Source organism: Acinonyx jubatus, chromosome E4 (assembly GCF_027475565.1).
Source record: "Acinonyx jubatus isolate Ajub_Pintada_27869175 chromosome E4, VMU_Ajub_asm_v1.0, whole genome shotgun sequence".
NCBI classification, from domain to species: domain Eukaryota; kingdom Metazoa; phylum Chordata; class Mammalia; order Carnivora; family Felidae; genus Acinonyx; species Acinonyx jubatus.
The window spans coordinates 9869120-9889127 of NC_069395.1; the positions used below are offsets into that span (position 1 = coordinate 9869120).

Sequence of the window (20008 nt, forward strand, 5' to 3'; positions counted from 1 at the left end):
AATGATATATTTATTAAATACTATGCACACAGGTAAGTTTACTACTCTAAAACTCTTTAAAGATATTTAAAACTAGACATCTAAATCACAGCTCTTGGACTCTTCTGATCCAATGGGGTAGATAAAAACATACTAAGGGGGTGCCTGGCTGGCTCAGTCAGTAGAATATGGGACTCTTGATCCAGGATAGTTGAGTTCAAGCCCCACATTGGCCATAATTATATATATATATATATATATATATATATATATATATATATATCCTTTAATCCAGATATAAAATAGACACATATTGGGGTTCCTGGGTTGCTCAGTTGGTTAAGTGCCCTACTCTTTATTTCCGCTCAAGTTATGATCTCATGGTTTGTGAGATCCAGCCCTGAGTCAGGCTCACCTTGACCGTGCAGAGCCTGCTTGGGGTTCTCTCTCTCTCTCTGCCCCTCCCATGCTTGCACACACACTCTCTCTCTCTCAAAATAAATAAATAAACTTAAAAAAAATTGCATATTTAGGAGAAACTACACAAAATTGTGAATATCTAGAACTGTGAGCATCTATTAAAGAAGACTTTGGTGTAAGAAAATCTATCTTGGGGTTTAGCTGAAGAAATTCAGATATTGAATGAGCAGAAAGGCTTACTCATAAACAATATCTGTAGTTATTATATTTTAATTTAATGAGTATTTATTATGGTCTCAATTTGCTTATGGAATGACTGCGATGTTATAAAAAATGATCTCTTACAGGAGTCATGGCCTTTAGAGTGCTGAATAGAGAGCCCAAAACTTTAAAGCAACCAAAATATTCTCAAGAGGTTAATGGATAGGGGCACCTAGGTGGCTCCGTTGGTCAGGTATCTGACTTTGATTTCGGCTGAGGTCATGATCTCACAGTTGGTGAGTTCAATCCCCCCGTGGCTCTGCCCTTGACAGCACAGAGCCTGCTTGGAATTCTCTCCCTCTCTTTCTGCCCCTCCCCCATGGTCTCTCTCTCTCAATAAATATTAAAAAAAAAAAAAGAGGGAAAGCAAGAACGAAAAGGAAAGAAAGAAAAAGAAACGCTTTTCCGAAGTGGGATCTCTCCAACCAGGAAGCTGTGCAGTGGTCGCGGACCAGCCCGAGCTCCACAGCAAGGAGGGCCCGCCAGCCCCTCCCCGGAAGGGTGGGGCCAGTACTGCGCCTGCGCCAGCCGCGCCCTCAGGGAGGCCCGCCGGAAACCTGGCAGGAGCAAGTGCCTGGAGGAGAGGGGTTGCAGGAGCCGGCTGTGGCGGCCACAAAGCCTCTGCCTAATTCCAAGCCCTGACCTACACAAGGGTACATAGTCCCCCTGAAGGGAAAGCTGGGGGAGTCGGGACCGACCTGCCGGGTCGGGGCCTGGTGGACTGCTCGGTATCTTCACTGAGGGCCCCCGGGAGCCTGGATTACTGGTAAGTGCAGGACCCCAACAGGCAGCCAGTCCAAAAGGGCACCAACTGTCGCTAGTTTAAAGCTAGTTTAAAGCTAGTTTAAAGACTCTTTGAGGGGGTGGAGGAGGGGGGTGCTTCCTCCGCCCTGCGTCCATGTGGGTGCTTCGGGAGCAAGTGGAGCTCCACAGGCCTAGAGGGCCCGGGTGGCCGCCATGAGCCGATGGGGGCTGCGTAGTGTGCATGCGCGAGCCGGGAATCAGGGTAGTGGGCGACCCGGCACAGGACAAGTGTCTGGGCCAGCAGCGTCACGGGACCAAGCTGTTGGGGGTCCAAGGCATCTGCCCGATTCCAAGGGTTCACCTACACAAATGTGCATATTCCCGCCGGAGGGAAGAGCTGGGAGGGATCTGGATGGCCCTGCCAGGTGAGGCGCATGATCGGGATACCCTCCACTTAGGCCCCCCAGAGCCCTGATTGCTGGAGAACCCTGGGAACCAGTGGGCAGCCGGTCCAAATCTGGGCCGACTGTCGCCAGATTAAATCTGCCACCTCAGAAATATTTTCTGGTCTTGGGCTCCCTCCAGCCTTCAGGTGGGCCTGAAGCTTGGGTCATTCTGGTGGTTGGAGTTCCTCTCGGAGCCGCTGGGGCCGGGAGAGCCCCATGCAGCCCAAGGTGGACCGATACGGTGCTGACTGCGCGTGCGCAGGCCACAAAGGTCATGGTAGCGGGGACTTGGAACAGAGCCGATGTAGGGATTAGTCAGGTCAAGGAGCAGGCTATTTGGGGGTGCCTGGCGTCTGCCTAATTCCAAGCCTCCTCCTACACAATATGCCTATTTCCCCTGACAGCAAACCTGGAGGACACCGGACTGCCTTGCCAGGGTGGGGCAAGCTGACTGGTGTCGTCTGATAGGAGACACCAGGGAGCACTGGTTGCTGGAGAGGCCCCTGCTCCTGGGGGGCTTGATTCAGGAGAGATTTGTGTTTGGTATTCCTGCACAGCTCTGGAGCAAGGGGTAACAAGGGCCATCCTGTGACCTGCTACTGGGCCAGGACCCGGCTCAGAAAGGGCAGAGTCACAGCCGTGGGCTCTTGGGAGAAAGCATGGATCTGCCAGTGTCTAAGCTCTCACTACACAAAGGCTCCTGTTCCCTCTGAAGCCAGATGGGGAGATTGCTCTAAAGCCTTGTTTGGAGGGACTGAGCTGTCCAAGAATGAGACACATGGGAGCCCTTGTTTGTTGATAACTTTAGGCACCTGTTAGCAGCACTTTTATTTTTTTTTAATTATTTTTTTTTAATTTTTTTTTTTAACGTTTATTTATTTTTGAGACAGAGAGAGACAGAGCATGAACAGGGGAGGGGCAGAGAGAGAGGGAGACACAGAATCGGAAGCAGACTCCAGATTCTGAGCCATCAGCCCAGAGCCTGACGTGGGGCTCGAACTCACGGACTGCGAGATCATGACCTGAGCTGAAGTCAGACGCTTAACCGATTGAGCCACCCAGGCGCCCCATAGCAGCACTTTTAAAAGGGAATTGACTTTCACTACCTTTGCAGCCTCAGGACTATATCATGTTGTGGTGGCATCCCAGGAGAACATCCAGGTGGTTAGACCAGCCATGGCACCAGAGGCTTGGAGGGCCTCGCTGCCCAAGGCCTGATGAAAGGGTGTGTGCTGTGTCTGTGTATGCTATGTGGTACATGGTGGCCAGAGATCTGGAACAGTCCAGCGGTTATCCTAAGCAACAGGATCAATGGCTCGGCTCTTGGGGGACCTAAGGCACCTGAATAATCCAAGCCTTAACCTAACCAATGTGGCCATTGCCCCTGAAGGCAGATCTTGGGTGGGAACTTGCCAGGGGCAGGCCAGGCAGGGCTGGCTGGGGTTACCTCCTGTCAGAGACAGCTGGGAGCCCTGGTTGCCCAAGAGGCCTCTGCTCCTGGGGTCGTGGGTCAGGAGAGGGAGCTGTGCATGTGGATCCTGGCAGCTCTCTGAGCAAGGGGGTCCCCAGACAGTCTGTGGCCTGGTAGCCACCAGGACCTAGTTCAGAGGAATGGGGGCACTAGGATTGGCTTTTGGGAGAAACTAGGCCTGTGAGAATTCCTCTGTTCCTCATTGGCTATTTGCTGGACACCATAGTTCTTTACAAAATGGACTTTTCCGTAGACTGCACGTCTGCATTCACAACATAGCCGCTAGCTCTCCCTAGCATAAGTGATTTAAGAAAGAGACCAAAGCAGAAGCCATAGTCTCTCTTATAATTTTCTCAGAAGTGTCACACCATCACTTCTGACAAATTCTATCGGTCACATAGACAACCCTGGTTCAATTTGGGAAGGGCTGCATGGGACAAGAGTACTAGGAGGCAAAGATTATTGGGACCATTTGAGAGACTGGCCGCGCAAAGCCTGGATGTCCTGATAATTTAGCTGTCTGGAACTTAAGGCCAAGAGGAGGACAGAGATTTTTGTCTCTTTGGTTGATAGCACCTAAAACAGTAACTGGTACATAGAAAGTGCCCAATCAATATTAAAAGGATGAATTGATATTAAGGGAAATGTGAACTTATCTTGCAGCCACCGCCTGGAGCTCTGGAAGCTGGTTTCCATGTTTTCCTTAATATATTTAGCTCAAGATTTGATTGGTTTGCGATCACTGACCATAAGGGAAAGCAACCTCCATTCTTTCAGAGGAAAAGAAAAGTAGATTGAGAGTATAATATTTGCTGTCTAAAATTCACTCCTGCAAACATCACACTTTGGTTTGCCTAGTTCTCTAGAATCAGCACTGGGTGGATATCTTCCAGGCTACGTATGAGAAAAGTAAAAAAGAGTACATCATGGGGTCTATTTTGAAGCAACGTAGCAAATAAAGCAGAGACAAGGTTTTACTGTGATCTGACACCTGAGACACAAATGACCAATGCTTCACTGGTAGGTAGGCTTCGCCACTTTCCCTGCCACATCATAACCTCAGATTTCCTTTATCTTGAATTTGAACTAACAGGGCCTATCAGATGAAACACTAGACTCAGTCCTTGGTGAGGATAAACCACTCAGACTCCACCCCACAATTCCATCAATATTAATAGTTATAATTGGTATTATGACTTAAGTATGTAATTAGAGCCATGTGCATTTCCTCAATTTTCACATTTTATCCTTAGAACAGACATGGGGTGCATCTACCTTGTTTACTTTAATCCTCTTCTGAGATCCATGATCACCCAGAAATAGGTCCTGTATTCATGTCGCTGCTACATGACTCCACTTCCCTGGTCACAACTGATTGGAGGAAGGGATGGTCAGCTCAGCGAAAAAGGGCTAATCAGATTCTATGTCCTGTGTGTTTGGAATTGGGACCGAGGGGCAGTCACTTGAACACGTGAGTTATAAAATGTTACGGATTTGACACCAAAAGCAAAACAACAAAAGCAAAAATAAACAAGTGGGACTACATCAAATTAAAAAGCTTCTGCACAGCAAAGGAAACCATCAACAGAATGAAAAGACAACCTAGTGAAAGGGAGAAAATATTTGCAAATCATAAATCTGATAAAGGGCTAATGCCCAAAATACATAAAGAACTCATACAACTCAATAGCAAAAGATAAAAACTAAAAACAATTAAAAAAAATTTTTTTTAACGTTTATTTATTTTTGAGACAGAGAGAGACAGAGCATGAACAGGGGAGGAGCAGAGAGAGAGGGAGACACAGAATCCGAAACAGGCTCCAGACTCTGAGCTGTCAGCACAGAGCCCGACGTGGGACTCGAACTCACGGACCGTGAGATCATGACCTGAGCCGAAGTTGGACGCTTAACCGACCAAGCCACCCAGGTGCCCCTAAAAACAATTTTTTAATCCGATTAAAAAAATGGGAAGAACATCTTGTGTATAGACATTTTTCCAAAGAAGACATACAGATGACCAGCAGATATATGAAAAGGTGCTCAACATCCCTAGTCATCAGGAAAATGTGAATCACAACCCCAAGGAGGTATTCCTTCACATCTGTTAGAGTGGCTATCATCAAGCAGACAAGAAAAAGCAAGTGTGGGTGAGGATGTGGAGAAAAGGAAACATGTATGCATTCTTGGTGGCAATGTATATTGGTGCAGCTACTACGGAAAACAGTATGGAGGTTCCTCAAAAAATTAAAAGTAGAACTACCATGTGATCCAGCGATTCCATTTCTGAGCATTTTTTCAAAAAAAAAATGAAAACACTAACTCAAAAATATAAATGCACCATGTTTATTGCAACAGTGTTTGCATTTACCAAAACAAGGAAGGAACCTAAGCAACTATCAGTGCATGAATGTTTAAAGAAAATGTGTTGTCCATGCATGTGTGTGCGCGCACGAGCGCACACACACACACAGTGAAATACTATGTAGCCACGAAAAGAAGGAAATCTTTCTGTTTGCAACAACATGGATGGACCTGGAGGACATTATTATGCTAAATCATATTACATCAGCTATTCTGACTTATGAAATAAGTCAGACAAAGAAAGACAAACACTGCAGGATCTCACTTATATGTGCAATCTGAAAACAAATCAACCAACCAACAAAAACAAACAGCAATAAAAATCCAAACTCCTAGTACAGTGAACCACCTCTGGTGGTTGCCAGAGGTGAGGGATGTTGGGTGGGTGAAAAGAGTGAAGGTGGTCAACAGGTACAAACTTCCAATTATAAAATAAATAAGGCATGATGACTTTAATTAATAACATTGTATATTTGAAAGTTGCTGAGGGAGTAGATCTTGAAAGTTCTCATTACAAGAAAAAAAATCGGTAACTGTGTCGTGGATATTGACTAGACTGTGGTGATGATTGCACAATATATACCAAATTAATCATTAGGTTGTACACCTGCAACTAATAACATTATAGGTCAATTATATCTCAATAAAAGTAAAGATTACAAAATAAAAGAGCTATGGAGTGATCTTTCTCATGTGTAGGAAAGATGAGAAATGGAGAGAGTAGTACTTATGTATGTGTTTACCAGATTTGTTCTAGACCTACTGAAATTTATGTGCCGTTGGGGTCCATGAAATACCTTAATATCCTTCCAAAAAATGTTTTTTTGTTGCATGAGCTAGTTCACATTGAATTTGCTTCCTGTATCAAATCTGTTTTACCCACAGGGACATCGGGAAACTGAATAACTTGCACAGGGCCATTGGGTTACAAAGAGGCAGCAGAGCTGAGATTTAATCAACATCATATTGACTCTTGAACCTATCATTTATCCCACACTGCCACTATTAGGAAGAGTTTCCCCTTCTCAGCTCACTTAGGAGGCTCACACTCCTTAGTGTTAATTGTGGCCATGTGACTTGCTTTGGTGGAAGAAACATAATTAGAAGTGACATGATTCATTCTTAGTGGAGAGATTGGTTGCCAGAGCTTCCCTATCCACTCCATTTCTGCTTCAGCAGCCCTGAAAGCATCACAGTGTGGAGGATCCAGAAGATCAAAGATGCATCCACCACTTAGCCAACACACGGAGGACACTCTGGGAAGCCACCTCAACTGACAGGGGACTTCTTATGAGAATGAAATAAACTTGTGTTGTTTCAGGCCACTGAGATTTTAGAGTTGTCTGATTATGCAGCAAAACTTGTCTTATCATATATTCAACGGACTACACCTTACACCTTATTCTCCAGGCCTTCTCTTGATTTCATGTCAAATCAACTCCAACTTCCCCTTGTCTTAGAGCTTTTATTTCAGTTACATAGGACTGCATAACAAGCCACTCCAAAACTTAAAACAGTAATGATTTCTTACTTCTCATGATTCTGTGGGTTGACAGGGCTTAGCTGCAGGGTTCATCTACTTCACATGGGATAACAGAAGGTCACTTATGCGGCTGCATTTGGTGAGGAGCGTGGCCGGGACTGGAATGTGCGAGACAGACGTTCATCCTGGGGAACCTCTTTCCGTACGGCCTCTCACTATTCAGAAGTCTAGTCCAAGCCTCTTTACAATGTAGAGTTTCTAAGACCACATGTTCCCATTTGCAAGTGCTTATCAGGCCTCTGCTTTCATCACATTTGCTACTATCTCATTGGCTGAAACAAGTCACATGGCCAAGCCCAGAGTCAATGTAGATGGGACTGTACCAGGGTGTGAATTCCAGAAGTCATGGCTCTTTGGGGACTTTCAGTGTAACCATCTATAACAGCCATTAATTAAGCATTAACGTCGAGTTGTCAGTTTTAAAAGTGTTTCCACATTTATTATCTCATTTTGTTTAACAACAACCCTTGAGGAATAAATATATGCCACGCCTATTTTACAAAGAAAGGGACTAGGGCTCAGAAATCTGGACACCTAAAATCACACAACTAGTAAATGGGAGAATTAAGACTTGACCTCAGGTCTTATTACTGCAAGTGCTGTGTTTTCTGTCACCTCACAGCTACCCCTGGGTAGCACAACCAGTGATAGCTAGCTATGATTTCCATGTTTGATCTTTCCAGGTTTTTATTTTATTTATTTTATTTATTTTTATTTTTTTTTAATGTTTATTTATTTTTGAGACAGAGAGCATGAGCAGGGGAGGGGCAGAGAGAGAGGGAGACACAGAATCGGAAGCAGGCTCCAGGCTCTGAGCTATCAGCACAGAGCCCAATGCGGGGCTTGAACTCACGAACTGTGAGATCATGACCTGAGCCAAAGTCGGACGCTTAACCGACTGAGCCACCCAGGCGCCCCTGATCTTTCCAGGTTTTTGAATTTTGCTGGCAAATAAACAAACTCATCCATTTTTCCAAATACTTTTTCCAGAGTTTAGGTTGTTGTTGTTGTTGTTGTTGTTGTTGTTGTTGTTGTTGTTATTGTTTAACTATGTGGAGGGAAATGTACCCAATTCTCAAAGACTTTGATGTATTGAAACCCAGAATTGCTAGCAGTGTTTGCTTATTGTAAAGCAAGCCCCAACTAAGCCAGGGTGGTTACTGGGAAGCACCCACATTACACCAAACCTTGAAAGGGGACTTATTTAGACTTCATAATGCCCAAGGTTTCTTCTGAGGAACAGAGATTCTTTTCTGCACCCTAGCCCCATGATGAAGTTTCAGCCCCAAACTGCCAGATCCAATTCCTTAAGTCATTTACACTTCTGTGCAAATGTCAGTACTAATAGATCACAACCAGGGAAGGGGGGTTTGGGGGGGAGTTGAGTTGGAGGCTTATAAAATTGAGAAAGCATCCATAATTATTCTCATCACTGCTTTGCAATCACTGGATGCTAGAGAATAAATCACAAGGAGATGAAAATCAGGACTGGCTCAGAAGCACTACCTATGGCTGTTGCCATGGTCGTCAGTGGTGGTGGAACAGACATCCAGAGGAACCACAGTCCTGCTGCCCATTATGAGCTGAAATCAGGTGCCAGGCCCTCCCTGGGTGAGGCGCTCTGCCGAGGAACACCCTTCACAGTGTCCTGTTGTCTGGTTCCATACTCTTGGCCCCCAGCCTCCAGATGACACTTTTCATTAGGAACCTTGGTTGGCCGGGCCTTTGGCGCATTCCCTTCACTTTCCTTGTCACTTTCCTGGTATGGAGAGAAAGAAGGAAAACTTTACCTGTAAACCAAATACCTTTGAACTCCCCCTCTTACAGAACACCCCTGAAAGAACCTTCTTTCTTTAAGCAATGTCAGGCTTCACGTTCAACCAACTTCTGCGACCCATCTCATGACACTCTAGCTTCACACAAGAAAGGCAAACAGGAAGCATCATGGAGTGAAATTGTGCATGGCTACCAGGTGGGAAAATGCCTCCTACGGAGCTGAAGTGCAAGCAACCAACCTTCCCACGTCAGGGCTCTTGGTGTCTTCCATCAGGATGTCACATACCTTATTTTGTGTCCTGTAGTACTCATTTAACACGTACTGATATTTGGGTTGAGTAAGACCAAAGAAGGTAGCAAATCTTCCACCAAGAAATTCACATGCTGAAAGAAAGAACAGGCACCTTGGTAAGCTGAACTGATGACTAAAACTTAACAGTCATTTGAAGTGAAGAGTTTAAACTTGCCTGCCGGTGATCCATTACCACACTTAACTTTAAGGCTGACAAAAGATTTCAATTGCTCTGGACTCTCAGAAAGTTCCAGGACTCACAAGGAATTGTTAAATCTTCTGTCTCCCCGTGGGATTACATCTAAACAATCCTTTCCAGATGGGTATGTCAGGAGAGATTTTCAAAATACCTACTTCCAGGTACAGCGTTGGTCCTAAGCAATCAGAATAGATGCTTTGGTTGTGAAAGTTGGGGGTCAAGGTTTAGCATTAACAGTGGTTTCCTGACGGGGTCTCCTAGACACCTAGAAATGTTTTCCTTTAGAATTATAGGATTTCTGACACCCCACCCCCCACGACCCCACTTTCTGATCCCTAAGGCTTTTCCTCTTCTTGGGATGTTGCTCATATAGTACATCAAAATGGTGCTCTCCATTTTTTAAAATGTGTTTTATCTTTTCAAAAATACTCTAGCTCCTTAATCTGTTTATTTGCCACAGTGCCTGGTACATGTATATAAGAGGAGTTTCTAAAGTATTAGAATAAATCTTAGGAGGCGTTCCTGCTTATGACCTACTAGAATTTTACCTTGAAAACACTAGTTACGGTTTCATGTGGGTGTCAGCTCTATCCAGAGTTCCTGTGTAGAGACCAGGGTGCTGACTGCTAGCATTTGTATGCCTCCCCAACAACCTGGAAGCCCCAAGCAGATGCACTTCAACGCTACAGTCCTGCTTGGAACCTTGAAGGCAGTGTGATTCCCCACATGTCCTGTCCCTACCATCCTAAGTCACAGCCCAACATGGAAATCACTACAGTCCCTGTTCTCCTTTACATTCTCATAAGGCTGTATTGAGTTTTGCTTCTTTTACCTGACCTAATCTCCTAGGGTGTTCTCCCTCCAAAATATTTCACCTCTTTAAACAATCTTGTCCCAACTAAACACATAGAGCTCTCTAGAAGACAGCATTTTTTTCTGCCAGTGTACTATGGTCGAGGTAAAATTGGTATCTCACCTGGGTTCCCAAAGGAACTTACAAATCCCTAACCCTGTATCCTGATATAAAAGCACTTGCTCCTCTGAGGCTCATACCATCTGACTAAATCACCCCATCATTACTTTTTACTGTAGTTTAAAGACTTCCCTCCCCTCCCCTACCCCCAGTGACTGTTGTGGTCCCTAAGCTGACCTTAGCCATACTTTCATAGCACTCTCAAGTCATATATCCGCATTACTCATTACGAAGTCTTTTCATCGGTGGTCCCTATGCTCCTTCTAGCCCGGCGGTTGTGACAACAAATTGTAATTAAAGGCATGTTTACTAGCCTATAATATCTATTGAATATGGAGTCCCTTGAAAGCAAAGCCTGTCATTTGTCTTTGTGTCCCAGGGACCCACACAGTGCCAAACACACACTGGCACTCAATAAATGTTTACTTAATGAATGAATGAAGATCAATTCCTCAGAGCTATGGCTATACTTCGTATTTTCTTGAATTTTAATTTTTGTATTTTTTTAAAGTTGTTTCCTTCCTGCTGTACATACAAGAATACGCAAATTAGAGGGGCGCCTGGGTGGCTCAGTCGGTTAAGCATCTGACTTCAGCTCAGGTCACGATCTCGCGGTCCGTGAGTTCGAGCCCCGCGTCGGGCTCTGGGCTGATGGCTCAGAGCCTGGAGCCTGCTTCCGATTCTGTGTCTCCCTCTCTCTCTGCCCCTCCCCTGTTCATGCTCTGTCTCTCTCTGTCTCAAAAAAATAAACGTTAAAAATAAAAAATAAAAAAAAAAGAATACGCAAATTAGAAGGAAATGAGAAGGGGCGCCTGGGTGGCTCAGTCAGTTGGGCGTCTGACTTCAGCTCAGGTCATGATCTCACAGCTTGTGGGTTCGAGCCCCGTGTCACACTCTGCTGACAGCTCAGAGCCTGGAGCCTGTTTCAGATTCTGTGTCCCTCTCTTGTTCTGCCCCTCACCCACTCATGCTCGCTCGCTCTCTCTCTCTCTCTCTCTCTCTCTTAAGAATAAATAAAACATTTAAAAAAATTTAGAAGGAAATGAGTAATTAGATGTTGCCAATTGTGTTTTAAAGAAAATTGGTGAAAGTCGAGCAAAATAAGATTCAGTGTTTCATCTGTTATAAATAGCTGCTTAGGCCATTCACTTTGTCCCTGAGAAGGGTCCATAAAGTCCTTGTTCATAACAGAGTCATTATGATGAAGGAACTTGGAACTGTGTCATATAAAAATAGTTTTAAAAAAACCTTGGAAGTTTATTCAGGTGAAGAGTCACCTTAGGAATGGGGGAGGCTATTGTCTTCGAATATTTGAAGCTCTGTCCTATGAAAGAGGAATCTAGACTTGTTTTATATGACCTTAAGAAAGACAACTAAGATCAATGGAAATAACTTTAAAAGAAGACAAAATATAAGGTAGAATTTACTAAAAAGAGTTGGAAAGAGATGGAAGGGTCTGCCTGAAGATGTGAGGTTCTACACCTTTGGGAATGTTCAAGCATAGATCAAGAAAGGACTAGGTTGTCCCTTATTCTGGATGCCAGGGAGTGGATTAAACTACTGGAAGGCCCAACGAACACTGAGGGCCTATAAGTCTACATCTTGTATTTAGGACTAAATAAATAAATAAATAAATAACCTTGGCAGTACTTACTAGAAAATGAGGTGCTTGCTATTTGCCCTGCCCAAAACCATAGGTACGACTGCCATGAGAGTTTAGACTGAAAAAAAGAAAGAAATCAAGTTAGAGTAATTGTAACAAGAGTAGTGATACAGGTGTTTCATGTAGAGATTTCAAAATGCTTTATAGCATATTACATTTTCTTTCTCACACATGAGAAATGTAAAGTTATCAAAACTATGAGTTGACTATAAACTCCAGGAAGTAAGACAAGGGAAACAAGGAGTTAGCTTAAAACTGTATTTTCTACAAACCTTGTTTGGCTTAATCTCTTATTCATTAAGCCCCCATGTTACTAATATTGACACTCTAAGCTTACAGGATCATGTGTTGAATTTGTTTTCTGTTCCTTTTTTTCTTCCTCTTCCTCCTCCTCGGTGCTATATTCTTCCATGATGTCTCCATCAACAAAATGGATAATTCTTTTGGGAGTAGTTCTTTTGGAAGACCTACTTTTCTCTAATTCTGACTTCTGGAAACTGTCTTTTTCCATAAGGAAATAAAACAACTAGTGAATTTAAAACAGGGCACCTTCAGGCCAGTTGCCCAGGGCAGTGTTTATATAGCTGAGAGGTGTCTAGTTATTTTCAATGGATGGTAAAGCTAGAGAATTCAGATGTAAACGTAGCTGCGATCTCATCAATTCTTCAAATCCAAGGAAGGACTGTTCAGTTCTGTACCAAAATGGAAAAAAAAAAAAATGTAATTAGTAGTAAAAATGTGAACTTTGAGTCTTCAAACAAAAATTTAAACAGTTCCCTTACCTCTTCATTACAAAACCAACAAATACTAGTAGAGAGGCCACTAAGGTGTAGAAGTTTCCCAATTATTTCAATAAAGAGTGAGAGGCAATGTAAGTAGTGATTAAGAGTGCAGGCTTTGCACAGAGAAGAACAAATTTGTCAAGTATATCCTGGTAAAGGACTTATTTTCAGAATATGTAAAGAGCAATTACAATTCAATAAGTAAAAGACAAGCAACTCAACTGAAATGTGGGTGAGGGATTTGAACAGAGATACTTTATCAAATAAGATTTACAGGTGCCAACTAAACTTAGGAAAAGATGCTCAATGTCATTAGTCATTAGGAAAATGCAAATTGAAACCATAATGAGATATCACCCTCACTAGAAGGCTAAAATTTAAAGGACTGAGGAATAAATGGAGCAGCTAGAACTCTCACGTTGCTGGTGGGGATGCAAAATGGTACAGCCACTTTGGAAAACAGTTTGGCAGTTTCTTAAAAGTTAAACAGGTTCTTACCATATAGTTTTGTTCTGGGACCCAATTCCAAGCTGGGGGGTGGGCAGAGATTTCCCCCACCAACAAGCAATTCTCAAATTGTCAGGACACCAGCTGGATGTCCTACAATTCAACTCGATTCTGACACTACCCACCCACCTCTTCCCTTTCTTCAGAGGCCAATCACAAGCCCAGGTTGTTATTTGTACTTCTGACCTACTGGCTATAAATCAGAGGTTCCCACAACCCCCACTTTGAGTTAGATTAATTTGCTAGAGCAACTCGGGAAGTCTGTTTACTCACTAGATTATCAGTTTATTATAAAAGGATAGAATTTGGGGCGCCTGGGTGGCTGAATCGGTTAGGCGTCTGACTTCAGCTCAGGTTGTGATCTCATGGCTGGTGATTTCGAGCCCTGCTTCAGGCTTTGTGATGACAGCTCAGAGCCTGGAACCTGCTTCAGATTCTGTCTCCCTCTCTCTCTCTCTGCCCCTCCCCTGGTCTCTCCGTCTCAAAAATAAATAAACAACAACAACAAAGGGTATAACTTAGAAAGAGCCAGATGGAAGAGGTGCACAGGGCAGGGTATAGGGAAAGGGCACAGTGCTTCTGTGTGTCCCCCGAGCACAACACGCTCTCTGAAGTTCCACGTGTCCACCAGCCTGGGAGCTCTCCTCCCACCCTGTTTTGTTTGTTTGTTTTGGAGGCTTCTTCACCGAGGTCTGGCTGATTAAATCATTAGCCCTTGGGCACTGGTGATGAATTCAACCTCCAGCCCCTGGGGGATGTCAGGAAGTGGGAAGGAAATCACCTAATCACAGGGTTGGTTCTTGCAAGTCACCTCATTAACATGATAAAAGACACTTGGTCCTCTCAACAGTTAGGAAATTCCGAAGGTTTTAGAAGCCCTGGGCTAGAAATGGGAAGACCACATATATAGTTATTAAAAATCACAGTATCACACATCTAGATGTTTACCCAAGAGAAATGAAAACATTTCCATCTAAAGATTTGTATGTGGATATTTATAGCAGCTTTATTTGTAAGAGCCCCAAACTGAAAACAATCAAAATGTCCATTAATGAATAAACCAAATGTGATACATTTGTTCAGTGAAATACTATTTAGTGATTAAAGTATTGGACACTTATATTTTTATTTATTTGTTTATTTTGAGAGAGAGAGAGAAAAGGGGAGGGGCAGAGAGAGAGGGAGACTGAGAATCCCAAGCAGGCTCTGCACTGTCAGTGCTGGGCTCGATGCAGGATTCCATCCCACGAACCATGAGACTGTAAGGGTTAAATTGTAGTGTAGGGCTAATGCTTAGCTTGAAAAATAACAGCTTTGTGTTGACACTGAAGGTTAAGAGATAACAGCCTTGCTTTGCTCTGGTAAACTAGGCCTCATACCCTTGTAAATTAGGCTTCACCAATTAAGGAAACAAAAGTTCAAAGAAAAGAGCGTCAGAGGCAGGGTCAAGGAGATCACTGGTTGCAACTTAGAGGCAGAAAGTCTAAAGTAAACACCTCATTAGGCAATTGTTTCTAACTCATCTGGAACCTGTTTCTTTGTTCTGTTCCCAGGTGATGATAAAACGATGTGATCGGTTATAAAAACTCTGTACCCCGGCTGTTCGGGGCTGCACTCTTGTCAAGAGTGTTGGTCCCGATCGGTCGGCCTTGCCTCTCATTGTAATAAACTTTGTTGTGACTGTCACTGGTGCCCGTAGCATTCTGTTTCAGGAGTCGTGTGGATGCAACAAGACCATGACCTGGGCCGAAACCAAGAGTCAGTTGCTTAACCAACTGAGCCATCCAAGTGCCCCTTTGGACATTAATATTTGCAACACTATGAATGAATCCCCAAAACATCACGCTAAGTGAAAGAAGCCAGACACTCTATATTAAATGATTACGTTTATATAACATTTTAGAAAAGGCAAAATTATAGTTGTAGAAAACAGATGAGTGTTTGCTGGGGTGGATGGGGGGAGAGAGAACTACAAAGGGACAAAAGGGAACTTTCTCGGGCAATAGAAATGTTCTAACAGATATCATGATTGTAGCAGCGGTTACTCAACTATACATTTGTCAAATCAAATTCTACACTTAATGATGAACTTTTGGGGTGATGGGGTGGTCTGTGGGGTCTGGAGCCGATGGCCAAGAAATAATTCTTGAAGACGTCTCTGGTGCAAAAAGGTGATTTTATTAAAGTATGGGGACAGGACCATGGGCAGGAAGAGCTGCACTGGGGTCATGACGGGTAACTCATTATATACCCTCAGGTTGGGAGGGGATCAGGGATAGATTAAATCTCTAAGGAATTTTGGAAGCAAGGTTTCCAGGACCTTCAGGGGCTAGCTGTTGCTAGGGAAACACCATTTATCACTGTTTAATAAAACTTTAGTCCTGAGACCCTTCAGATACATACCAGGGGCCATAAACTTGGAGCATGATTGCCAGGATATATCTTGGGGCAGTTGACATAAAGGAAGTAGACTTATGGGGGAGGTGTAAACCAAGGTTCTCGTTTGCAAAGTGTCATCCTTGAGGCCTCTGAGCTCCTAGAGGGAGATCACTCTGCTGGTCTCAAGGATTTATCAATGGGCTGTAGGCAGTAAGGGAATTTCATTTCTCATTTGCCTTAGTTTCCCACATCACCATGGCAAGCAATTAAACCCCTTTCCTTTGTTCTTGGGTAACCAGGCAGGTCAGAGGAATATCACACATATTCCAACGGGGGGCGGGGGGGGGGGGCAGCCTGTATTTTGTCCTCAGCCTGCCTCTTGCTCCCCCATCAGTTAACACTGGTTAATATCTCAATAAATCTCACCAGTTTGGGAGCCAGCCTGCCTAGGTTTAATATCCCATTACTTACTATCTCTGGGTCTTGGTTTCCTTATCTCTAAAATAAGAATGATACAGTTTGAGCATATCTTTGAATATAGTACCAACCTTATAAAATGAGAATTAAACGAGGAAAGACACAGCAAGGAGTTAGAACAATTCTTAGCAAATATCAAGTGTCTAATAAAAGCTAGGTATTATTAAGTACCTATCACTTCCGTAACAGTGTACATGTTCTAATGTGGTAAGCACACTGTTGTCTTAATGAGTACTTAATATATTTGAAGATTATGTCAGCAAATGTGGCAGACTGAGTTGATGTGAAAGTCCTCTTCCTGTTCCAAATTCACAGAAATGCTGGATAAAATTAAACAAAATACTAAACCAAGCTGTGAGAAGAAAAGCTAGCAAAAACGAGTATCCGTGCCCAAGGCTGGATACTCCCCTTGCATACTTTTGTCTTCCGTAATCTTGTCTGCCTCCTCCACCAACTACCTGTGTAGCATCACTGGTAAAGGCCCCCTCCCCTGTTTCTTTTATCTCTCAATCCCCTACCATCCCAGCCATGAAAGGAGTCCCATGTCAAGGTTCGGGGCTCAGCCTTTGGCGGTGACTCCGCTGGGCCGGCACCGGTGTGCAATGAACAGCCTTTTCTGATTCCCGGAGTGCACATGGCTGGTCTCTTCCTGGGCACCGAGTATTTGCTGTAACAGCTGGACTGAGGATGTAAGAGAGGCAGAGAGACTGGAAGGAAGCCTAGGTATCAGCAAAAGAAGGAAAACTGAAAATCCTAGGGGTGAGCTAAAGCTGGGATGGTTCCTGAGGGTTTCAGAACTGGATACAGACCTTGGGGCTAAAGGTTTAACACTGGTGCAGAGAGGAGAGCCCAAATCACAGACCCTGCGAATATGAGGAGCCAGCCGAAGTGAAATACCTGAGTAAAACTAAGATAAATAAATTACAATCATAATCTGTAAATTATGGACTGGAAAAACGCCTACTGGCTTATCAAAGTGGAAAAACAATTTGTCATCTCCTGGCAACATGGGTAGAAACAGTCACTGAAAAATACTGGAACCCCAGGTCAGTACCAAATGCTGGGTGCGGCCAGATTCAGAGTGCTCAGGTGGGGTGAGGCCCAGCAGTGAAGCTTCGGGACCCACAGCTGCCGGAAGCAAGCACAAAGCCACCTGAGAGGGAAGCTTCAAGAAGATAAGGTACATGGGACCTGCACCAAAAACACCCCCTGCTGAGGATGCCATGGCAAAAACTTACAAATCCCAGGAAGAAACCAACCCTCCTGAGGACGTTACCAAGTTGTCACCCAAGAGTCGGGAGTAATAGAGCAACACAGAACTTTACAATGATTATGGTTAATATATTCAAAGAGATAAAGGAAGCAAGACATAATATCCCAAAGGAACAGGGTGATTTGAAAAAAAAACGGAACAGAAATTCCAGAAACGAAATGTATAGTCAACACAGGATATGTTGGATGTAGATTGAACAATGAAGCAATCTCTCATAACCCAGCATAAAGAGATATGTTCTGTTAACATCAAGGAAAAGCTTTGAGATATGAAGAATGGATGAGAAAGTTCAATATGTGTTGAATGGGAGTTCAGAGGAGGTGAATGGAAAGGACAGGGGAGGTAATGTTTGAAGACACAATGGCTATGAACTTTCAATATTTGGTGTTTTTTTTTTTTTAAGTTTGTTTATTTTTGAGAGAGAGAAAGCACGAGTGGGGAAGGGGCAGAGAGAGAATCCCAAGCAGGCTCTGCACGGCTAGTGCTGGACATGGGGCTTGAACCCACGAACCATGAGATCATGACCTGAGCCGAAGTTAGGAGTCGGACTCAGCCAACTGAGCCACCCAGGCGCCCCTAAAAGTTACTGTAGAGACAAGCCTATGCAAAGAAGGACACTCAGACCCTCCCCTGGGCCCCTAAAAGCAGGAAATCTATGAGAAAGGTAGCCTCCCTGGACCAGGAGGTAAAGAGACATCCTTATCACCAGAGATGAGACGTTTAGAGCCAAGAAGGCTGTACAAACAATCCTTGTTACTTTTTACTAATTTGCTATCCCAGCCCAAAGTCTGTTTACAATTCCTCACTAATTGAAACTCCAATGAGTTAACATTTCTCTGTCTTGTCAATTCCTCACGGATTTATTGTCTCTCTGTCTAAAAGGTGTAAAAACTGCCTGCCTTGGTCATTTCTTTGGGTCTCAATTTCATTATTGGGCCTGTGTGTACATGTAATAAAACTTTTTTTTTTCTCCTGCTAATCAGTCTCATGTAAACCTAATTCTTAGTCCAACTGGAAGGCCTTGAGCATAGAGAAGAATTTTTCATTCCCTTCAGGGGATGTGAGTAAATCACCGAATCTTATTGGTACAACGCTGAGTTTATGTCGTTGTCAAAGGTTAGGGTTGCAAAAGACCTGTCAAGGGTTAAATTTGTCAGCAAAGTGATATGAGGACAGAGGACCCAGCATAGGGTCCTCTAAGGAGACTTGAGCAATGAATACACAGGGTTTTGCCCACTGACTTAGTGACAGTGTATCACTAAAGAACCTCAGCAAGAAATAGTTGTTACCATTTAGTTTCTGATACCAAAAAAGCAGCAAAAAGTAACTTAATTTGGTGTTTAAGACACTGCTATGTGAAATAAAACACATCCTACAACAGTAATCAGAAGGAAATACAAACATTTTTGAAAGCAACTCACCTACATTTATTCCTCTGCTTTTTCCTTCATTGCTTTTATTCGTTATGTCTGGCTTTGAAGGTAGTACAAAATTCGGTGCCAGAAGTTGTTCGGTAGATGATAAATCAGAGAAGCTAGGCTGAGGCCAGACAGGGCCCTGGGATATGCCAACGTGGAAGCATTCTCTGTGTGCTGTTTACAGGGCGGAACGTGTTTGAGTTGTGGGAAGGTCAGTTATATTTACACATCCGGCAGTGAACGAACCCAGTGGGCACCAAACTTGTCTGCAGATTAGAATCCTCTAAGGGTCTTTTAAAAAATTCAAATGGCAGACCACACCCCAGACCACTGAAGTCACCATCTCTATGAGTGGGACATGGCATCAGGTGTTAATCGTTGTTGTTGCTGTTGTTTTGTAGTTTATTTATTTCTGAGAGAGACCGAGTACATGTGCACGCACCAGCGGGGGGGTGGGGGGGTGCTGAGACAGAGACAGAGAATCCCAAGCAGACACCTCGCTGTCCTCGAAGAACGCAACATGTCGACCCCACAGATCATGAGATCGTGACCTGAGCTGAAATCCAAAGTCTGATGCTTAACCCACAGCCACCCAGGTGCCCCTGGCATCTGTTATTTTTGAAGCTGTCCGGGTGATCCCAATGTACAGGCAAGTTTCCTAAGGAAACCAGTGCCCTAAGGATGTGGGAAAAGATACAGTGATTTGCTGCACATGAAGCTAGTACCAAGACATCTCGTCTATTTTTTTTCAAGAGGGTTTTTTTGGTTTTTTTGCCTTCTGCCTTCTGAGCCTCCCCTTCCCCCCCACCAACCTTGCTCCAACCTTAAAAGCTTATATATCAAAAGTTTAAGAATAAGGCCTAACAGGGGCACCTGGGTGGTTCCATCGATTAAGTGTCCAACTTCGGCTCAGGTCATAATCTCATGGGTTTGTGGGTTCGAGCCTCGCATTGGGCTCTTGGGCTCTTGGCTGACAGCACGGAGCCTGCTTTGGATCCTCTGTGTGTCTCTCTCTCTGCCCCTCCCCTTCCCCCACACATACTC

The 20008-nt window shown here is 43.9% G+C and overlaps 1 protein-coding gene and 1 long non-coding RNA gene across 3 annotated transcripts in view; one reads left to right on the forward strand and one right to left on the reverse strand.

Moving 5' to 3' along the window:
- The first annotated feature begins 1185 nt into the window (after positions 1-1185).
- Positions 1186-20008, forward strand: part of LOC113603944 (uncharacterized) — a 33584-nt gene continuing 14761 nt past the window's right edge. The window contains exon 1 of the long non-coding RNA XR_003425746.2: positions 1186-1426. This is a non-coding gene — a long non-coding RNA (uncharacterized LOC113603944). The remainder of the gene's footprint in view (positions 1427-20008) is intronic.
- Positions 5784-19268, reverse strand: FAM177B (family with sequence similarity 177 member B). Of its 2 annotated transcripts, none has more exons than XM_053209397.1 (5): positions 18972-19268; positions 12466-12820; positions 12120-12186; positions 9288-9385; positions 5784-8984 (listed from the first exon to the last, which is right to left on the reverse strand). In XM_053209397.1, the coding sequence occupies exons 2-5, from the start codon at positions 12637-12639 to the stop codon at positions 8802-8804; spliced, it is 522 nt and encodes a 173-aa protein (XP_053065372.1). In that variant the 5' UTR covers positions 12640-12820; positions 18972-19268; the 3' UTR covers positions 5784-8801. The 2 variants fall into 2 exon arrangements, with proteins under 2 accessions (XP_053065372.1, XP_014917140.1); XM_015061654.3 differs by having other exon boundaries at positions 18968-19268.

What these genes read in the sequence shown, in the direction of transcription:
- FAM177B (XM_053209397.1), bottom strand. Translation starts at nt 12,639, where the DNA reads ATGGAAAAAGACAGTTTCCAGAAGTCAGAATTAGAGAAAAGTAGGTCT. An exon ending in CAAATTCAACACATGATCCT is followed by an intron (nt 12,187 to 12,465) that starts GTAAGCTTAGAG and finishes TCTTTTTTTCAG; the next exon opens with TCTAAACTCTCATGGCAGTC. An exon ending in ACTACAGGACACAAAATAAG is followed by an intron (nt 8,985 to 9,287) that starts GTATGTGACATC and finishes TCTCCATACCAG; the next exon opens with GAAAGTGACAAGGAAAGTGA.